Source organism: Pteropus alecto, unplaced genomic scaffold (assembly GCF_000325575.1).
Source record: "Pteropus alecto unplaced genomic scaffold, ASM32557v1 scaffold152, whole genome shotgun sequence".
Classification (NCBI taxonomy): Eukaryota; Metazoa; Chordata; class Mammalia; order Chiroptera; family Pteropodidae; genus Pteropus; species Pteropus alecto.
This window is the reverse complement of record NW_006432227.1, coordinates 10,388,214-10,405,296: the sequence shown is the minus strand read 5'-3', so window position 1 is coordinate 10,405,296 and position 17,083 is coordinate 10,388,214. Positions and strand designations below refer to the sequence as shown.

Sequence of the window (17,083 nt, the reverse complement as noted above, 5' to 3'; positions counted from 1 at the left end):
GGAAGGAAGGCAGCCAAGAAGAGTGCTATTCTGTCACTTTCTGTGCTTTCTAGAACATCTTCTGTGCCCCGCGTGGGAGATTTTTTGGAATCTTTCTCACGCTCGAAGTGTGCACTATACATTTTTTTGTTTTGCCACTTAGGAAAATGTTTAAGGTTTGGGGGCAAGGGGAGCGAGCACACGTGCCCCTCCCTGTGTAAGACGACCCAAGAAAGCGGAACGTGGATGTCACGAAGCCGAAGGGACTTCTGCTCACCTGACCATAGTCTGTCCGGAAGACGACAATGCCCTCTGCACAGGAACTTACAGTACTCGGAAAATGCTGGCCGTTTTCTCTCAGCCAGACCCGTGTTCCCTGTAAACAAAATAAACAGGATTTAACGATGAGGCTGGCTTGCAGTTAAGGGCAAAATGCCACCCTCAAAATCACTATGACTACTACATTCCTTTAAAAAAATTTTTTTCTTGAAAAGAAAATGTTCTTCTCAAACAATCAAAGAATGACTCTTCAGAAAGCATCATCCGTAACCTTTACTATATAAAAGTGTGACAGAGTGTCCCACTGGACAGAGAAACGAAGAAAGGACTGAGAAAACAGCAACCTGTGTGTTAACAAAATGCAGGAGACTCCCATGGATTAGCTCATTTTACTCACGAACGCCCACTGGGGCAGGCAACATTATCACTCCCATTCTGCAGATGGAGAAGTGGAGGCCGCGAGGTAAAGGAACTTGCCCCACATCAGGAGACTGAGAGAGACCTTGATCCCCAGCAGCTGGGCTCCAGAAACCACAAGCTTGACCAGGTCTCTACACTGCTTCACCCCAAGTTGAGAACTCTTCGGGACCTGTGGGCTCCCGCCCTCCCGGGTCCAAGCCCCTTGCACTTGCCTACTCGGAGGGCACTAGAACACCCCACCACCTTCCTTGTACCAAGTCCATGTGTCAAATGGATTCTTCGAGAGAGGAGCGTTTTAGTAAATATCAGAACCCAATCCACTGGTATGAATTTTTGTACGATTCTGCCAGACACTTAAGGTGCTACAAAATCTGGGGCCGTAGCCCAAAACATAGCAACTTCTAAATCTCCTTGTTTTGAGCCAGGCATATTTTGGGGGTGCCTCGATTTTATTTCCATTTTTTATTTCCCCACTGGACAAATGAATTAACTATAATATTTGGCTTTTCGATGCTGAATTTCCTCTTCCTTTGATTTCACAACATGAAAACTATTTGCTTCCAAAGATGAGCGATACAGGTCCACGGCCATGCCACCCTAAGCAAGCCCGATCCCATGTGATCTCGAAGCTAAGCAGGGTCGGGCCTGGTTAGTACTTGGATGGGAGACCATGTAGGAAGACCAGGTGCTATAGGCATAAAAAACAAAACAATAAAATAAAAAATAAAAAAATATATACCTCAAAGATGAGTGATATAAAAGTGTGAAAAAAATTACTGGGTGTTCACTAGTCAGTCAAATGATAAAGAATTACCCTTATGACGGACGATGTATGCATGTGCTTTAGTAACTCATTATTTCTACTGTTCAACAATTTCCTCAACTCCCGCAAAAATGACACAGTGGAAATATTATCGCGAAATTATCACCTGAAATAGCACTTAAATTGAACAACTATTTTTTCCCAGAACTTTCAACCTCACTTCATTAATGGCTGTTTTGATGTGAAATGTTAAGCGAAATATTTACAATGTACTGGTTATGGTATGTTCGACTTCTAGGTGAAGGGGCTTTTATCGCTCTCATAACAGAGCTGGCAGGGGATAAGTGATGTAGATGTCAACTCGTCACTTTATACTACTTTAAACTGTGTTTATCAATTGCAAAAATAGTAACTTCCAGTCGTGGGGTGTTCGTGTGGTGCCACAGTCACGTGCTAAAAGCCTCACTGATACTCTATCTAATACTGGCCCTGGGTAAGATAGGAATTATACCCCCAGGAGGAAACGGAAGCTCAGAGCATAAATTCTTGCCTGACATCACAGTTAGAGACCGAGCCAGATGGCAAATCTCTTCAATTCCTAATTCCATACTCTTTCCGCCCATCACACAAACTATTCGTCTACTTAAAACAATGCATAAATAAATCAAACACATTAATAGGTCAGTTAACAATTAAAATATAACAACAGACAGGTCCCTTTCAGTGGTCGGTTATCACACACGACCGTTAGCCCTCTCTCATGCTTCAGGAGGGAAATTTTTTAAAGATATAAAAATCTGATTTAAAGTTACTCCCTCGGTGCCAAAGACAGCCCTATTTAAAATACACCAGCCATGACCTAAAATGTTTGCTGTCACCACTATAAGTAAGTAAACCTTGAGTTTGTTGAAAGCATCTGGGGCCAGCTAATTAGAGCCAGGGGTTCCCAGAAGGAGGGGACCCAGAGGCGGGGGCCACATCCATATAAGATTCTATAAGCACTTCCAAGATAAGGCTGAGGCCTAAGGTTAAAGTGGCACCAGTTTCTGTTCTCTGAGACTGGCTCACATAATTACCCTTCAGGTATTATACCGCTATACAATGCCCTTTCCATAGGCGCCCCATTTTTCTTTATCATGGGGATTTTAAGTTAACCTCATCCTACTTTCATCATCCCTCCAAAGAAGGGTTAAAATCCTGTGATCTAGGGGGAAAAGAGCATCAGAAAGGAATAAAAAGTTTCTCTGTAAACCCCGAAGTCTGCTTATTTAAAGAACACCAACAGCAGCAAGTTCTCATCTCCACGGGAGTGGGTCACGTATCTCCGATTCCCACTTGGAGCTGAGATGCTGGTAACACCCAGAAAGGATGAGAATAACTGCCTGTCAGTCCCGATTCTTTATTAGCAAACAGCTGCTTCCAGAAAGAACATTTATTCCAGGCTTCTCTAAGACTGCTCTCTCAAACAGCATTCCATACCAAACCGCATTATCAGTAACGCTCCAGAAAAAGGTTTCCTACGGCCCCAACTACCTTTTTCATCATTTTTAATTCACAAGTCAGAGACTGCAGCATTTGAAAGCTTTGAAATACCTACTCTCACGCACACGCTCAAATGGAAATTTTCAGTCATGTAAGGCAAGAACTTTTACTCATTAGGTAAAAATCATAAAATAATAATTCACAGTGGACCTCCGTCCCAGAATCCTGAGCCCAAAGCATCGTTTGCTATGACAATAACGAACATTTTTATCAAAAAAGATTTCACGTACATGTTTCTCATTAAAATTGTCTATTTAGTAAGAGTATATTAAAATTTTATTAGGAAACATTACTGAGTTCACGAAAACTCTCACCAGGATTAATATAAATCTCTGGACTCTCAGAGTCTACACAGCATGCAGCTTCTTTTACTTGAGTTTTGTTGTGGTTCTTTTTACCTTTTTATTTAAAACTACTATAAAGCTCTTTGTTGACATAGTTATACATGATCAAACACACAGCTCAACTTCCTTAGTCCAAAGGTCTTAATCAACAGGTGTGAAGAGCTGCTGATAAGCAAGTTTTGCAAAATCCAGCCCAGATAGCAAATCTAGGGCCCATAAGCTAGTTCCTGCAGACCAGCAACAGCTGGTGTCCATAGGTAGGAAAAGGACACGCATTCAACAACTCCCTTTGTTCTTTGAAAATGTTTAAACTGGCAATTTTCAGAGAATCAGAATTGCAAAATAAAACCACTGAAATGGTTATTTTTCCATAGATTGTTTCTTGGTCCTTTCTCTCTGAGCCCCCAAACTTTCTACTTCCATTCCATTGGAATAGAACACATATGCCCAGGTCCAAAAATGAGGCCACCCACAATCATTTGAAAATGAAGTCCAAGCAGACACTTACCAGACCATCCAAGTTTGAGTGGGAAAGAAAAATTTGCCCACCATATGTAAACCATTATATTCTGTCATTGTTCAATAAGGCTGGCAATTCAACATACAATGCAGGCATATGAAGAAAGCTCACGATTTAAGTAAAGTATGCCTTTATAATAAAGGTAGAACAAGTTTGACCATAACGTGCAGGTTTTATTAAAATTTGGGTAAGTTTTCACCCTAATCTGAGACGACTATGTGTTAAATTTAACTGCTAAAAACTATTCTGCACATAATCACCGGTAACAGTTCTACAATAAAAAGCACTTGCACATAAATCTCCATCTTCTCTGATCTCAGAGCAATCCTGTTAGGGAGGCAAGTAATACCATCCCTTCTTCAAAAGTGGGGTTCACAGGGGTTCCATTTCCCACTGCCAACAAATGATTTCACAGCTGTAATAAAAAATAAATAAATAACTATACCAAGTGCTGGTGATGATGTGGAGAAAGTGGTGGGCATGTAAAACACACATTTTCACTTTGGAAAACAGTTTGGCACTTTTTAAATTTTTAATTAAGTTTATTGGGGTAACACTGGTTAAAACAATTATATAAACATTGGTTAAAACAATTTCAGGTGTACGTTATCACTTGACATCTGTATATTCTATTGTGTGTTTATTACCCAAAGTCCAGTTTCCTTCTGCTACCATATATTTGATCCCCTTTACCCACTTCACCCTCCCCCCATCCGCTTATATTTAACCGCCTTTACCCTGTCTACCTCCCCCCTCCTCCCCCACCCCACTAGTAACTACTGCTCTAGAGTCCTCTGGTAACCACTAGTCTATAGTCCATGCCCATGAGTCTCTGTTTGTCCTGCTCATTTGTTGCTTTTAGGTTTATATCCCACATATAAGTGATAGCATGTGATTTTCAACTTTTTTTGTCTGGCTTATTTCGCTCAGCATGAGGTCTACCCATGTTGTCGCAAATGGCAGTATTTCATCTCTTCTTATGGCCAAGTAATATTCCATTGTATATATGTACCAGAACTTCTATAGCCAGTCATTTATCATAGGACATTTGGGTTGTTTCCATGTCCTGGCCATTGTGAATAATGCTGCTATAAACATCGGTGTGCAAATATCTTTTTGGATATGGGTTTTTAAGTCTTTGGAGTAAATACCCAGTAGAGGGATTGCTGGATCATATGGTAGATCAATTCTTAGTTTTTTTGAGGAATTTCCATACTGTTTTCCATAGTGGCTATACCAATTTAGTTTGGCAGTTTCTTAAAAATCAAAACATAATCTTGCTGCACATTCCAGCAATTCAAATGTTAGATATCTACCTACTCAAAAAATTTTAAAAGCCATGCATGCAAATATTCACAGCATTATTCATAATAGGCATGCAAATATTCATAGTATTATTCACAACAATCATTTTTTTTTTACAATAGACATAAAAATCATTCAAATGTCCATCAACTGGTACAGAGACCAAATGCGATAAATCCATACAGTGGAACTCTTCAGTAATATAAAACAGATAACTGATAGCATAATGTTTTTGAGATTCATCCTTATTGGTGATTCTAAGTGAAAGAGACCACACACAAAAGAGTACATATAATAGAGTTGCATTTATATGAAATTTTGGAAGAGGCAAATCCATAGACATGAAAAGTGATGAACAGCTGCCTGGGGCTAAGGATGGGAGGGACCCTAATTATAAAGGTGGAAGGAGCTCTGGAGGATAAGGGAACTACTCTTGAACAGGACTGTGCTGATGGCCGCACAACTGTATAAAGGCACTCGAACTCGTTCAACTGCGCACCTATAACAGGTACATTTTATTTTATGTAATTACACCTTGGTAATTTCAAATCATTTCTTAAAAATTAATTTCCCAGCCTACATACACCCCAACTACACATGACCATTCTTGACTATTCCTAACCATTCCATAAAGGGAAAAATCCAATCATATCAGGGGCCATGTTAAAACTCGAAGTTGAATGTTGAATTCTTTAAGTCCGTTAACACAGACCAGGGGGCCGAGACACCACACGGGAGACTTGCCAAGCCGATCTAAACGGGAGTTGTGGTAGACTGCGTCACTGTCCCCTGCTGCTCGATTATTAATCATGAGTCCCCAGCCACTTGCCTGTGACTTGCACTGCCTCCCTAGGCAAGGAATTTTACCTGGCCCCTTCCCCTACCAGGCTCTGTGAAGCTGCTACGTAAAGCCTAAAATATTTACCTTGTGGCCTCCTTGCATAAAGAAGTTTACTATTACCTATCTGTAGGTAAAGATAAAATCACCATCATAAATTTCAACCTCCTGTTGCCCTTTGAAAAACTATTATATTTCTTGTCTGATTTTAAAAATGATTTTCTTGAACTTTGAAAAAATTAAGTTTAAAAATAAGGTACGGAAACAACCCTAGAGAGAGAGAATGACGATGGACGTTAAATACCACGTTGTGTGGTATGCTCCCAGGACAGATCCGTGGCAGGGAGCGTTCTTCGGCAAAACACACAACTCGGCCTCTGACCCGGCAGAGGGCACCACACCTACTCCCGTCCCTTAACTGCCTGCTTGGCCTGTGTTAAGTGCCACGGTTCAACCTACACGTACAGCCAGGATTTGTTCTTGAAATGTAATCTTTTTTTTTTTTTTAAGACAAAGAGATCAAGTAATTTTGTAATGGATAAATTAAAATGACTATTTAAATTTGTAGTAAATTCCGGAGCCAAAGAAAGAAAGTATTCTTTTTACCTGCTGTGAGTCAGTAAAGCAGCAACTTGGCTTAGATGATGTCTCACGTGGAAGGCTGAGGAGTCGGGGAGGCCGAGGTAAGTCGGGGAGGCCGGGGAGTCGGGGGACCGGAGAGTCGGGGAGGCCGGGGAGTCAGGGAAGCCGGGGAATGGGGGAGAAAGAGGTTGGTCTTTGTTCTGAATGATACTGATTTCCAGAAACTGGATGTGGATAATAAATTACAGTACCAAAGATTTAAATAGCACTTTTTCTACCTTTTTTTTGGATATATAATTGACATATAACGTGTTTCACGTGTCCCACATGATTCAATATTTGCACGTATCGTGAAATGACCACCACAGTAAGTCTAGTTAACATCCGCCACCTCGCATAGTTCTAATGTTTCCTTGTGATGAGAACGTCTAAGATCTACTTACTCTCAGTAACTTTCAAATGTGCGATACAGCACTATCAGCTGTCATCACACTGCTGCTCTGGACACCCCCACGACTTACTTTACAACTGGACGTTTGTACCTTTGTCTCCCTTCACCTGCTCCCCTCCTCCTGCAACCACGAATCTGTTCTGAGTTATTGTTTAAGATTCCACATATAAGTGAAATCTCTGCTGTTTATTTTTTTCCTGTTGGCAGTAGGAACACCTCTTCAACCTAACAGATGTTATGTTTTCCTAATCCATGTCGCCAAAATCCACTTCAAAGGACACAAGGCTTTTATGGCATCAAGGTTCTAATGCTGCTTTCTCAGCCTCCACACTATTGAGATTTTGGATGAGGCAGTTATTTTGGGGGGTGAGGAGACTGTCCCAGTTGACGACCACTGATCTAGAAGTTCTACAGGAGTGTTTAAACCCTTCACAGTCCGAGACCTAATTGATCAAAAGCAGACTCCGTTGTAAATTCTAGGAATTTCCACAACCTCTCAAAGTAGGATCAGCCCAGATACAGTATACCTGGGGCAGATCTAATTTCCGGTGACATTCGACTGAGTGCGTACAAGAGGGAGGGAGCGACCTCTGCCATATGATTCAAAACGTTTGACAAACTTAAGGAAAAAGGTCTTGGAGGTAGACAGTTTGACGTGGTGCCAGAGAGACTTTCTCCTTTTCCTCCTGTCTGCTGGGCTCTGTTTTTTTTTTTGTTTTTTTTTTTTGTTTTTTTAATGCACTTTAATGTTAATTAGAGCTGACTTTTCATGTTTTTATGCAGTTTGGAACTGCACAAACGAAACCTGGCGTCCACTGTGCTTTTTCAACTCAGGAGCTATTTCCACGCAAGTGCTTGCAAACCCAACACAAAACTTGTCAGAAAGTTTAGAAACGGTGCAGAGAAAAAAGAACTCCATGTACGAAATGAGAGTGACAAACACACTGCAAACAGAAGTAGCAGGGACAAGGCTGGGGACGGTCCCAGGAGATTTAGAAATCAAAGGGGAAGGTGGAGCCTAAGATTCTCTCCCCTACGGGGAACCCCCCCCACCCCCGCCCGCAGCAGGGGCCTGGAAATAAAGCGAAGAAGTGAGGGAGCCACGCTCTGCCAGCACCCCAGCAGGCAGCAGTGAGTGGTCCTTTTATCTCTTGTCACACAGCAGGCAGAGAGTGTGGACCCGTGATGCTGAGTGATCCCCTGGCTCGTCCCTTGCCTTGTGACTGCAGGGTTTGAGACCTGAGCCTGGCAGTCATTTCTGAACAAGGGTATCTGATTCCAAAGAGGAATCAGGCTTCGAGTCAGCCCGCGGCTGCTCAGCCTCTGAATGCAAAGGGGCAGTTTCAGGGTCAGGTCTCGAAGGATACAGAACTCAGTCAACTAGGCGTTGAGGCACTAACTGTTGAGGAGGAAAAATAAAGGGAGGCTCAGGAGAGGAACGGGGAGCACACAGCCCACCGTGTTGGAAATGCGTGGTAAGAGGGTCTCAAGTCTGTACCATCTCACTGTGGGCTGTGGAACGGCGTCTGTTTTCTACATGGGCAACCCCAAGGACGGGAGTCCTGTGCCCGTCAGAGATGATGCCATCACTAAACTGCAGAGGAAAGTTTGTCACTGACACTCTCCTTCAGCCGTATTTCCCCTCACCTCAGAGATGATGCCATCACTAAACTGCAGAGGAAAGTGTGTCACTGACACTCTCCTTCAGAACTCAGAGCCATATTTCCCCTCACCCCCCAGAGATGAGGGCAGAAGTGCTGGGTAACTCCCCAGTCTGGCCTGCAGAAGTCTTTAATGGTATTGCTTTTTCAATAAGAAATGTCTTCAGCTAGTTGTAGCTACAATATATTTGGACCTTTCAGCTATGTCGTCTTCACCATCGACATCATTTCTTGGGTTGGCCTATGAGCCCAAGGATCATTTATAGCACTTTTTCCACAGGAAGACGTGCAGTGTCCCAAAGAACTAACTTAACTCATAAACACAATACAGGGGTAAACTGAGGCCTGTCTGCATTCATCACTATCGCGTTCACAGGCAATTCGTCCCATGTCTTTGGACAGTTTCAGTCTCCACTGCGCCCAGGGAGAAGGATCACGTGGCACCCACGTTTTCCCACTGTCCTGTCCATAAGGTCAGACTCTGTCACCACGATCAGCTACTTAGAAGGGCACTTCCATGCAGAGGATACCGCGAAACCTGTATGAAGAGTAGGTGGTGGAAAGGGAGGGAAAAGACGAAACAAAATGGAAAAAGGTTTCACCAACAATAAACTAACCTTTATATCCCGCAAAGACTCGTTGGCGCCCCACACTCCCAAACCAAATCAAAACCCAAGCGAACTCTGCTGAATGGCAAGATGCCTCAATTACGACCTTGTGATCCCGGAGAGTTTATTCTCATGGTTATAGGGATCGAACGTGCCAACTGATGCAGTCCCAACTTTATATGCCAATTTTTCCTACCTTCCTCACGATTCCTTGCGGCAGCTTTTCAGTTCAACCACAGTGACTAGAAATAATCCCAGAAACGATTTAACACTGAAAGAAATGAGACATCTCCAAGTTGCTGAGACAATCTCAAACACTGTAGCAATGTGACAATCCAAGGGATAAAAACCAAATTATTCCATCTGTTAACCAATCATCACATAGCCAACATGTGTGTTTAAAAGAAAACAGAAAATGGAACTAAAGAATTGGCCAACACCCCTAAAATTCAATCATGTGTAAGTCACTTTACCTATAAATCCATCCATCAGGCCACCCTTCCACAGCCCCATCCCTCCCACAAATATCTTTTGAGCCCCTTATTATGTACCGGGCCCTATAAAATAGTCAACAGTATAGAAAATTGCTCCTGCTCTAAAGAGTTTACAGCATATTAAAAATAAACTATGCCTATTGTAAAACTTCCTCCCTCCTTTTCTTTCAAAGGGAATAATTATGCAACATAAGGGGCAGAAGAATAAGACGAGACGTGCGGAGTTCACAAAATGAATAAAACTGTTCCGAGTCCAAGGACTCTCAAAAACTAGTGGGAAATCCTGAGAGACACGAAAGCTGGTTTTAGAACTGCATTCCACTCTTCCTTTGAAAGAAAACAGTAGGTGACACAGAATGGAAGGGGCAATAAAGATCATCAGGAGATGTTTGCACTCTGTGCGGACTGTAACGCCAGATGGCCTTGACTTCTCATTTCCTAGAGTTTAATGTCCTTCCTTATTCGTGACAAGAATTTTTTTCCCAAAAATAAAAAATAAAAAAAAAACTTCACGAATAAACAAAAACTGATAAGATTATCTTAATGAAATCCCAGCTATGTTCTGGCTACCATCTGGTTTTAGAGAAAAAAAAAAAAAAATACACAAACGTACTCCGAACAGAAGTTTGTCATCACTTCATAAAAATGGATGACCCAAGAACACAGTAGAAAGTAAATAAACTTAAAATAGCTATTTCTCATTGCTGTCACATACATACTATTTAATTCCTTTGTGGAATTTTATTAAATTTCAAGAACAGTTAATGTTTTCCATAAAGTTACACTTTCTGAATTAAAAGGTGCTTAAAAGATAATCTGGTCCAATCAAAAAGACAGATAACATGTTGGTGAGAATGTGGAGAAATGAGGCCCCTCCCATGCTACTGGTAAGAATGAAAAACGGTGCCACTGCGGTGGAAAAGTCAGGCAGTTTCCCCAAAAGTTAAACACAGTTACCATATGACCCAGGAATTCCACTCCTAGATATGTACCCAAGAAAAATGAAAACGTATGTCCACACAGCAAAAAAACTGCACACAAACGCTCGTAACAGCATTACTCACAATAGCCCCAAAGTGGCAATAACCCTACTGTCCGTCAACTAAAGAACAGAGTTTTTAAAATGTGGTCATTCATGCAATGGAATAGTATTTAGCGACAAAAAGGATGAAGAACTGACCCCCGCTACGACAAGAACAAACCTGGACAACATTACGCTAAGTGGAAGCAGTCAGTCAGTCACAAAGGACCACATACCATGTGAGGCCGTGGATGTGAAACGTCCAGAAGCAAAACCCAGAGACAGGAAGCAGACTGCTGGGTGCGCAGGGCTGAAAGGAGTGACTGCGAGAATGGGGGTGACTGCGAACAGGTGTGGGGTGATGACGACGCTGTAGACTTAGACGGTGGTGATGGCTGAGTACGTACTGATACACTAATGCTAGTGTTCAGCGAATATGTTAAAGACCACTAATACTTTAAAAGGATGAATTTTATGATGTGTGAATCATTATATCTCAGGGAGAGACAAACAACTACACAGAAAAACAAGCAGACACACAGCTGATGTCATTCAATCCCTGGATACAGTTATCCCGAAGGCCATCTCCGTCCCTGATCTCCCACACTGCATACACCAAGAAAGCCCTCTTTTTAGTTTACACTAGTTTGTTAAGTTTCTATTATGTATAAGCTCAGCTTATAAATGAGTATCAGCTATTGTTTCTGTCACATACATAAATATCATGACTTTTGGATAATCTAGAAAGCATTCCACTCATCAAAAGACCTATGCAAATGACCATAACTAGTGTGTATGCATTTTCCCTAGAAAACTAAAAGAACAGTTATTTCAGTGCTTTCTTTGATGGATGTAATACTATGGCTTACATCACTTGTATTAGAGACTACCGGAGTAGGCTAACTTTACTTGCCACTGAAACTCCAGCACCTGGCACAGAGCTGAGCGCACTAGATGAGGACTGGGAATTAATTCACTCTCGATCCCAAATCCTAACTCAGCGCCCTGCTCAGTGCCCAGTAAACTCATAGTGGCATTTGCAAGAAACTGCGTCTCTCACAGAGATCCAGAGCCGCCGAAGGTTTCAGTACGAGGGCGTGGAAACCATACCGGCCATGCCCCAAAAAGGCGTGGACTCCTAGCCCCACTACCTGGAGCCCAGGACAGCTGCTCATTACTTGAGACCTCTCTGTGCAAAGCGAGGAGTCATTGAGCTTGTCTGTTTTTGTACAACCATTAGAGAAGCCCATGAGATGAGTTAACCGAAGTTCTTCAAAGCCACAGGGCCCTTGACACAACGTGGCGCCATCTATATTTGGGGTCTTGCTGCTAGCACCTGCCGGGGTCACACCTAGGATGGCCTTCAGCCATCACACTGCTTTATCTTTCCTCTGAAAGCCTTGCTGGAGAACCCAGGCACGCACAGGCCCAGCTGCGTCAGTAAACCAACCTCGCCTCCAAACCCCCAAAGCTACACTTTGGGCTGCTTTCCAGTTACAAAGCATTTAAAAATAACTTACCAATACAAGCTACGCCCATCAGAATGTGACGAGGGCTACAGAAGATGGACACATGTTAAATGACCCAAGGGTCAGTGTTTGTCCCACTTGGTGTCTTAAGGTTTTACTTAAATGCAATTATTCCTCTCCTGCGCCAAAACCCATTTTCATTTCTCTCCATAGTCCATCTCCTCCTGGGTTCCACAGAGGTCTGGGAACACACTGACACCTCTTTTAAAAAGCACAGCACGTCCAACAGCCCCGCAGCAATGCCTGGTTGTGTTCCATCGCTGGCTCGGGCTGAAATCGGCGGAGATGCTTCTGGCAAGGACAAGGCCTCTGCAGCAAGGACACACAGATACCTGGGTCGTGACAAGCCAGAGAGGGACGGCATGTAGTGGGTTTATGGTGGTGTTGCCATTATTGCTTTAGATAGATTTTTAATATTAGAATAGGTCTAGATTTTATAGAGAAGTTGGGAAAATAATACGAGTTCCCGTACACTCCTCACGGAGGTCCCTTGTGCTAACATCTCACATGGCTACGGCACGGTTGTCACACTAAGGAAAGCTGGTCCGCTGCTATGAGCAAACCTCTGCACTTCTTTTGGGTTTCACCAGTTTTCCCCTTTGTCCTTTTTCTGCCCTGGGAGCCCATCCGGGACGTTATATCTCATCGTCATGGCTCCTGAGGTATTCCCTGGTCTGTGACAGCCTCTCAGAACCTCCCTTGTTTAAAGGTCTTGACAGCGTTTTGGAGCACAGGTCCAGTATTGTGTAGAATGTCTCTCTGCTGGCTTGTGCCTGGGGATTTTTCTGAAGGTTAGCATGGAGTCCAGTGACTTGCAATGACGGCTCAACCCAGGGAGGTCAAACTGCCTGAACAGGAATCCTGGCTTTCCTGCATCTGAGCCACCAGGCCTGGGACGAATTAACAACCACGGGCCTCGGTTTCCTCATCTGTGGAGAGATAAACACCACTTATCTCCCAGCTCAACATCGGGATTAAATGTGCTGACTCTGAGGCAAACGTGAATGCATAAACAGACAGTCCCCGTGGACAGAGTGGCTGAGTGACGAAGATGCTATGCCAGAGACACAGTCTGGAGATTAATAACAGACACAATCAGAAGCATGCAGCCCAGCGAGAACAAAGTTTAAATAGATCATTTAAACTTGAGGCCACAACGACTAATTTGGGGATACGTACAGAATGCCCGCACCCAGGGGTGCTGATAAAGAAGGCACAAGATAGGGGTTCTGAAAGACAAACAGGATAGACGTAGACCCCACGGGGCAGGTGGAAGCCTCCAGTTGAAAGGTCCAATTTTCTGCAAATAAGCCAAGGGCCAGTGCAGGCTAAGATACACTGCAAATTGGCTTGCCGGCTGGACTTAATCACCATCCATAAACTATTAACAGCTCCACACAACTGAACAATGAAGGCATTCACCTTTGTCCAACCCAAGAAAAAAAAGAGTCTCAGACACTAACCCACCAAGCACTAGAAACCACTAAGGACAAAATTGCCTCCCCGCTTACCAATAAAACATCAGTCAAATTACATCGTGTTACAATGCAACAGACTTTTTTTCTAACTATGTTTTTACATAAACAAGAAACAAATCTCAGCAGCCAAGTAATTCTGAGGTATCAACTTTTAATTCCATCTCAGTTCTAAAGACCCTCGGTCACTCAAAACTTGTCAATTCTAAAATATCTCCTAGACTGGGTAGAAGCAGGGGCAGGGACAATAGTTAAGACACCACTGGGGACAGAGAGGACAAGCTGAGCCCGGTGAGCCGAAGTCTGTGGCCTGCCAGAAAAATCTGGCAGAGCCCACTGCGGCGGCTAACACGGAGCTCTGAGTCCTGAAGGGAAAAGAAAGTTCCTCCCAGCTCCTCCTGGCTCCCTGACAGTTTCTCCCCTGCTCCTGGATGCCAAGCCCTGTCTAGACCAAAGTGGCCCTGGTCCAAACGAAGGCCCTTTGCTCCCATTCTCATTCCCAGGAGGCCTCTCCCTACCTGAGGGCCAGCACTGAGAACAGGAGGCTCAACCCAGCAAAGCTGCAGCTTCTCCAGCGAGACCAAAGGAAATTTCCTAGGAGTGGAGTCCAGTCCTCCCCCCACCCCACTGCATCCTTTCCAAACCGCTCCAGCCACAATTAAAGCCACTCACCCCCCTACTCTACCCAGTAAAAAGCCTGACTCCTGGCTGGAAGCAAGGTCAGGACTGCATAAAATCCCCACAGTGGTGAGCGCTTAGGGCAGAGAGGCTTCTGCTAGAGACAGGGTGGGTCAGGATGGAGGATGCAGGTAAGGCCAGAGCTCCACCCAGCAGGCAGGATTCTGCCGCCCTTTTGGTCTAACTCCCTCTCTCTGCAAAATAGGGCCCTTCTCTACTGCACAGGCTCACGGAAGGAACAACAGGCAGAGAGAAGTCATAACTCAGACGCCAGACGGAGCACGGGGTCCAGGGATGGAAGGGAGGCTTCTCATCCCCGACTCCACATCAGCACCAAAAGCGCTGGAGCTCCACGCACCGCGGCAGAGCCAGGGACCAACTCCAGATGTGCACCGGGACAGGGTGGGTCTCTGGGGGCTCCACCATGATTCTGGGCCCAGTAGGGATGCAGGACGAGGGCTCCTTCTCCTGCCCCCCCGCCTGCGACAGTCGCCAACTCAGTGACTCTCAGCCTTGATCTGACTCCTGGGAAACACTGGGGGCCCTTTGTGGAAACCCGCTCGAAGCAAACAACAGTTTAAACAAAGGGCACTGGGTTTAAAACCATTAAGCAGCCGGCCTGGAGGGGAAAGCTCTAAGGTCCAAGCGAAACCAGAAGGCGTGGGGGAGGAAGAAGCCTGGTTAATATTCCGTCCACAATAAAGTGGAGTAAATTGCTCCTGAGTAATTTACCACACAGTGCTGGCAGACACACCCCTACAGTTATTATTTACTCCAATAATTAACACTCGGTGCAATTTATTTTGATATTATTTAATTTTTAAACGTGTCATTTAAAAATTATTTTAGAACTTCCCACGAAACTGTACTTATAACAAAGCTAGCTCGCTAAACATCACCTAAAAATTTATCCTTTGTAAGACAATATCCTTCATTAGCATTATTTAGAGACTCTGCAATACCAATGCAGATATTCCATTAAAATACCATAATATCCTACTCCGAGACACAGGCCAAGTACCCTACTCGTGTGTCGAACCATCCCTAGATAAACCCATTTAAATCCATGTTTAAGCCCCTAACTCTGCTTTTCGAATGGCAATAAATTTTCCTTGCAGACTCCCACAGAACGTCTGTGTGCTGCTTGCCCCTGCATACAGAAGGCCTCTTACGTCCTACAATCCAAATTCCTCTTTCTCCCAATAAGTACCACAGAAGTTTGTCAGCAGACACTGGAAATCGAGAGAGACAACCATTCATCTCCAGTGCCTCACCTTACAGGCTGTAGTGACAGCTCTCCCTGGGGACACCCTGCCTGGGCTCCGAGGACCAGCATCATTCAGAAAGGCAGCGCCAAAAGAGTCCAAACCCCTCACTTTACAGAAAAGAGCAAAAACCTCTCAAAGAGGTTTGTTTAAAATGCATAGAAAACTCAATAAGACAAATACCGCCTTGGTGGCTAACACGAAACTCAGCACGATCACGGACAACCCACCAAATGCTATCAAGCACTTGAAGAGTGTCACTAAAACTCTGCAGACCCTTCCTAATCTCAAGAACTCCTTGAACTCTTCTTGTTCTAAGGAAGAGCTGACCTATAAGTATGCGTGCCCTCTTGCTGTCATCAATCACGGACTGGCAGATAAGCAAATTCTCCTAAGAAACACTGCGGGCGGGCAGCAGAAGCATGGAGCATGGAGCAGCTGAGCACAGTCATGAGGATGCAAAGCGTTCTCCCTGGAGTAAAACTTCCAGGAGCTCCCTGCTCAGTGGTTAGCAGCTCCCTGCGCCCTTCTCACCCCCTGGGTAAGGGAGTTTCTGGACAAGTGCTCCCAACAGAATTGACGTAAGCCATCTATGGGATTTACAATGTTTTAGCAATGCCCCCCTTTTTTTAATGGTGATATTGGTTAACAAAATCCGATAAGCTTCAGCTATACATTTTAACAGTAAGGTATATATATTACATTGTGCGTTCATCTGCCATAGATTTCCTTCTGTCACCTCATATGACCCCTTTTACCCCCACCCACCTCTCCCCTACCCTCCGGTAATCACTAGTCTATTATCCATGTCCATGAGTTGTTTGTCCTGTTCATTTGAGCAACCACATTTTTAAAAAATGAAACACATAAGATTAATTTGAATAATGTTATTTAATTCAATAGACGCAAAATAATATCCCTTTCACGTGTGATCAATATAAAAAAAATGTATTGAGAATTTTACATTCGTTCCTCCATACTAATCCTCAAAGTCTGGTGGGTATTTCAGACTCACAGCACACGTCACTTATGGAATAGCCATATTTGAATTGCCTACTGGACTGGACCATGAAGATCTACACTCTAGAATCTAGCGACGTAATTTTGTGAGCTAAGATGGGAAGGTGTGTACGAACACATAAGTGCGATGTCTTCTTTTTGTCTGCTTTTTCTCATTTCAAGGCACATACGAACTTCCCCAGTGACAACCAGCAAAGGTATATATGAATTACTCATCGTCTCACCTGCCCCAACCTAATCTACCTTAGTTCAACATGCACCTGCGGAGATAAAAGAACAGTCTTTACCTCTGCAATAATAACAGAATGT

At 43.8% G+C, this 17,083-nt stretch overlaps 1 protein-coding gene, 1 long non-coding RNA gene and 1 pseudogene across 2 annotated transcripts in view; 1 reads left to right on the top strand and 2 right to left on the bottom strand.

Moving 5' to 3' along the window:
* MYO10 (myosin X) overlaps positions 1-17,083 on the bottom strand; it is a 190,800-nt gene that overhangs the window by 148,792 nt on the left and 24,925 nt on the right. Inside the window, exon 2 of the mRNA XM_006907122.3 lies at positions 257-355. Within this exon, the coding sequence (XP_006907184.1) occupies positions 257-355 (99 nt within the window). The remainder of the gene's footprint in view (positions 1-256; positions 356-17,083) is intronic.
* On the top strand, positions 1,258-1,375 carry LOC112475858 (annotated as a pseudogene).
* Positions 7,725-12,317, bottom strand: LOC112475817. Its single transcript, XR_003044892.1, has 2 exons — positions 8,757-12,317; positions 7,725-8,670 (listed from the first exon to the last, which is right to left on the bottom strand). It is a non-coding gene; the product is annotated as an uncharacterized LOC112475817 (long non-coding RNA).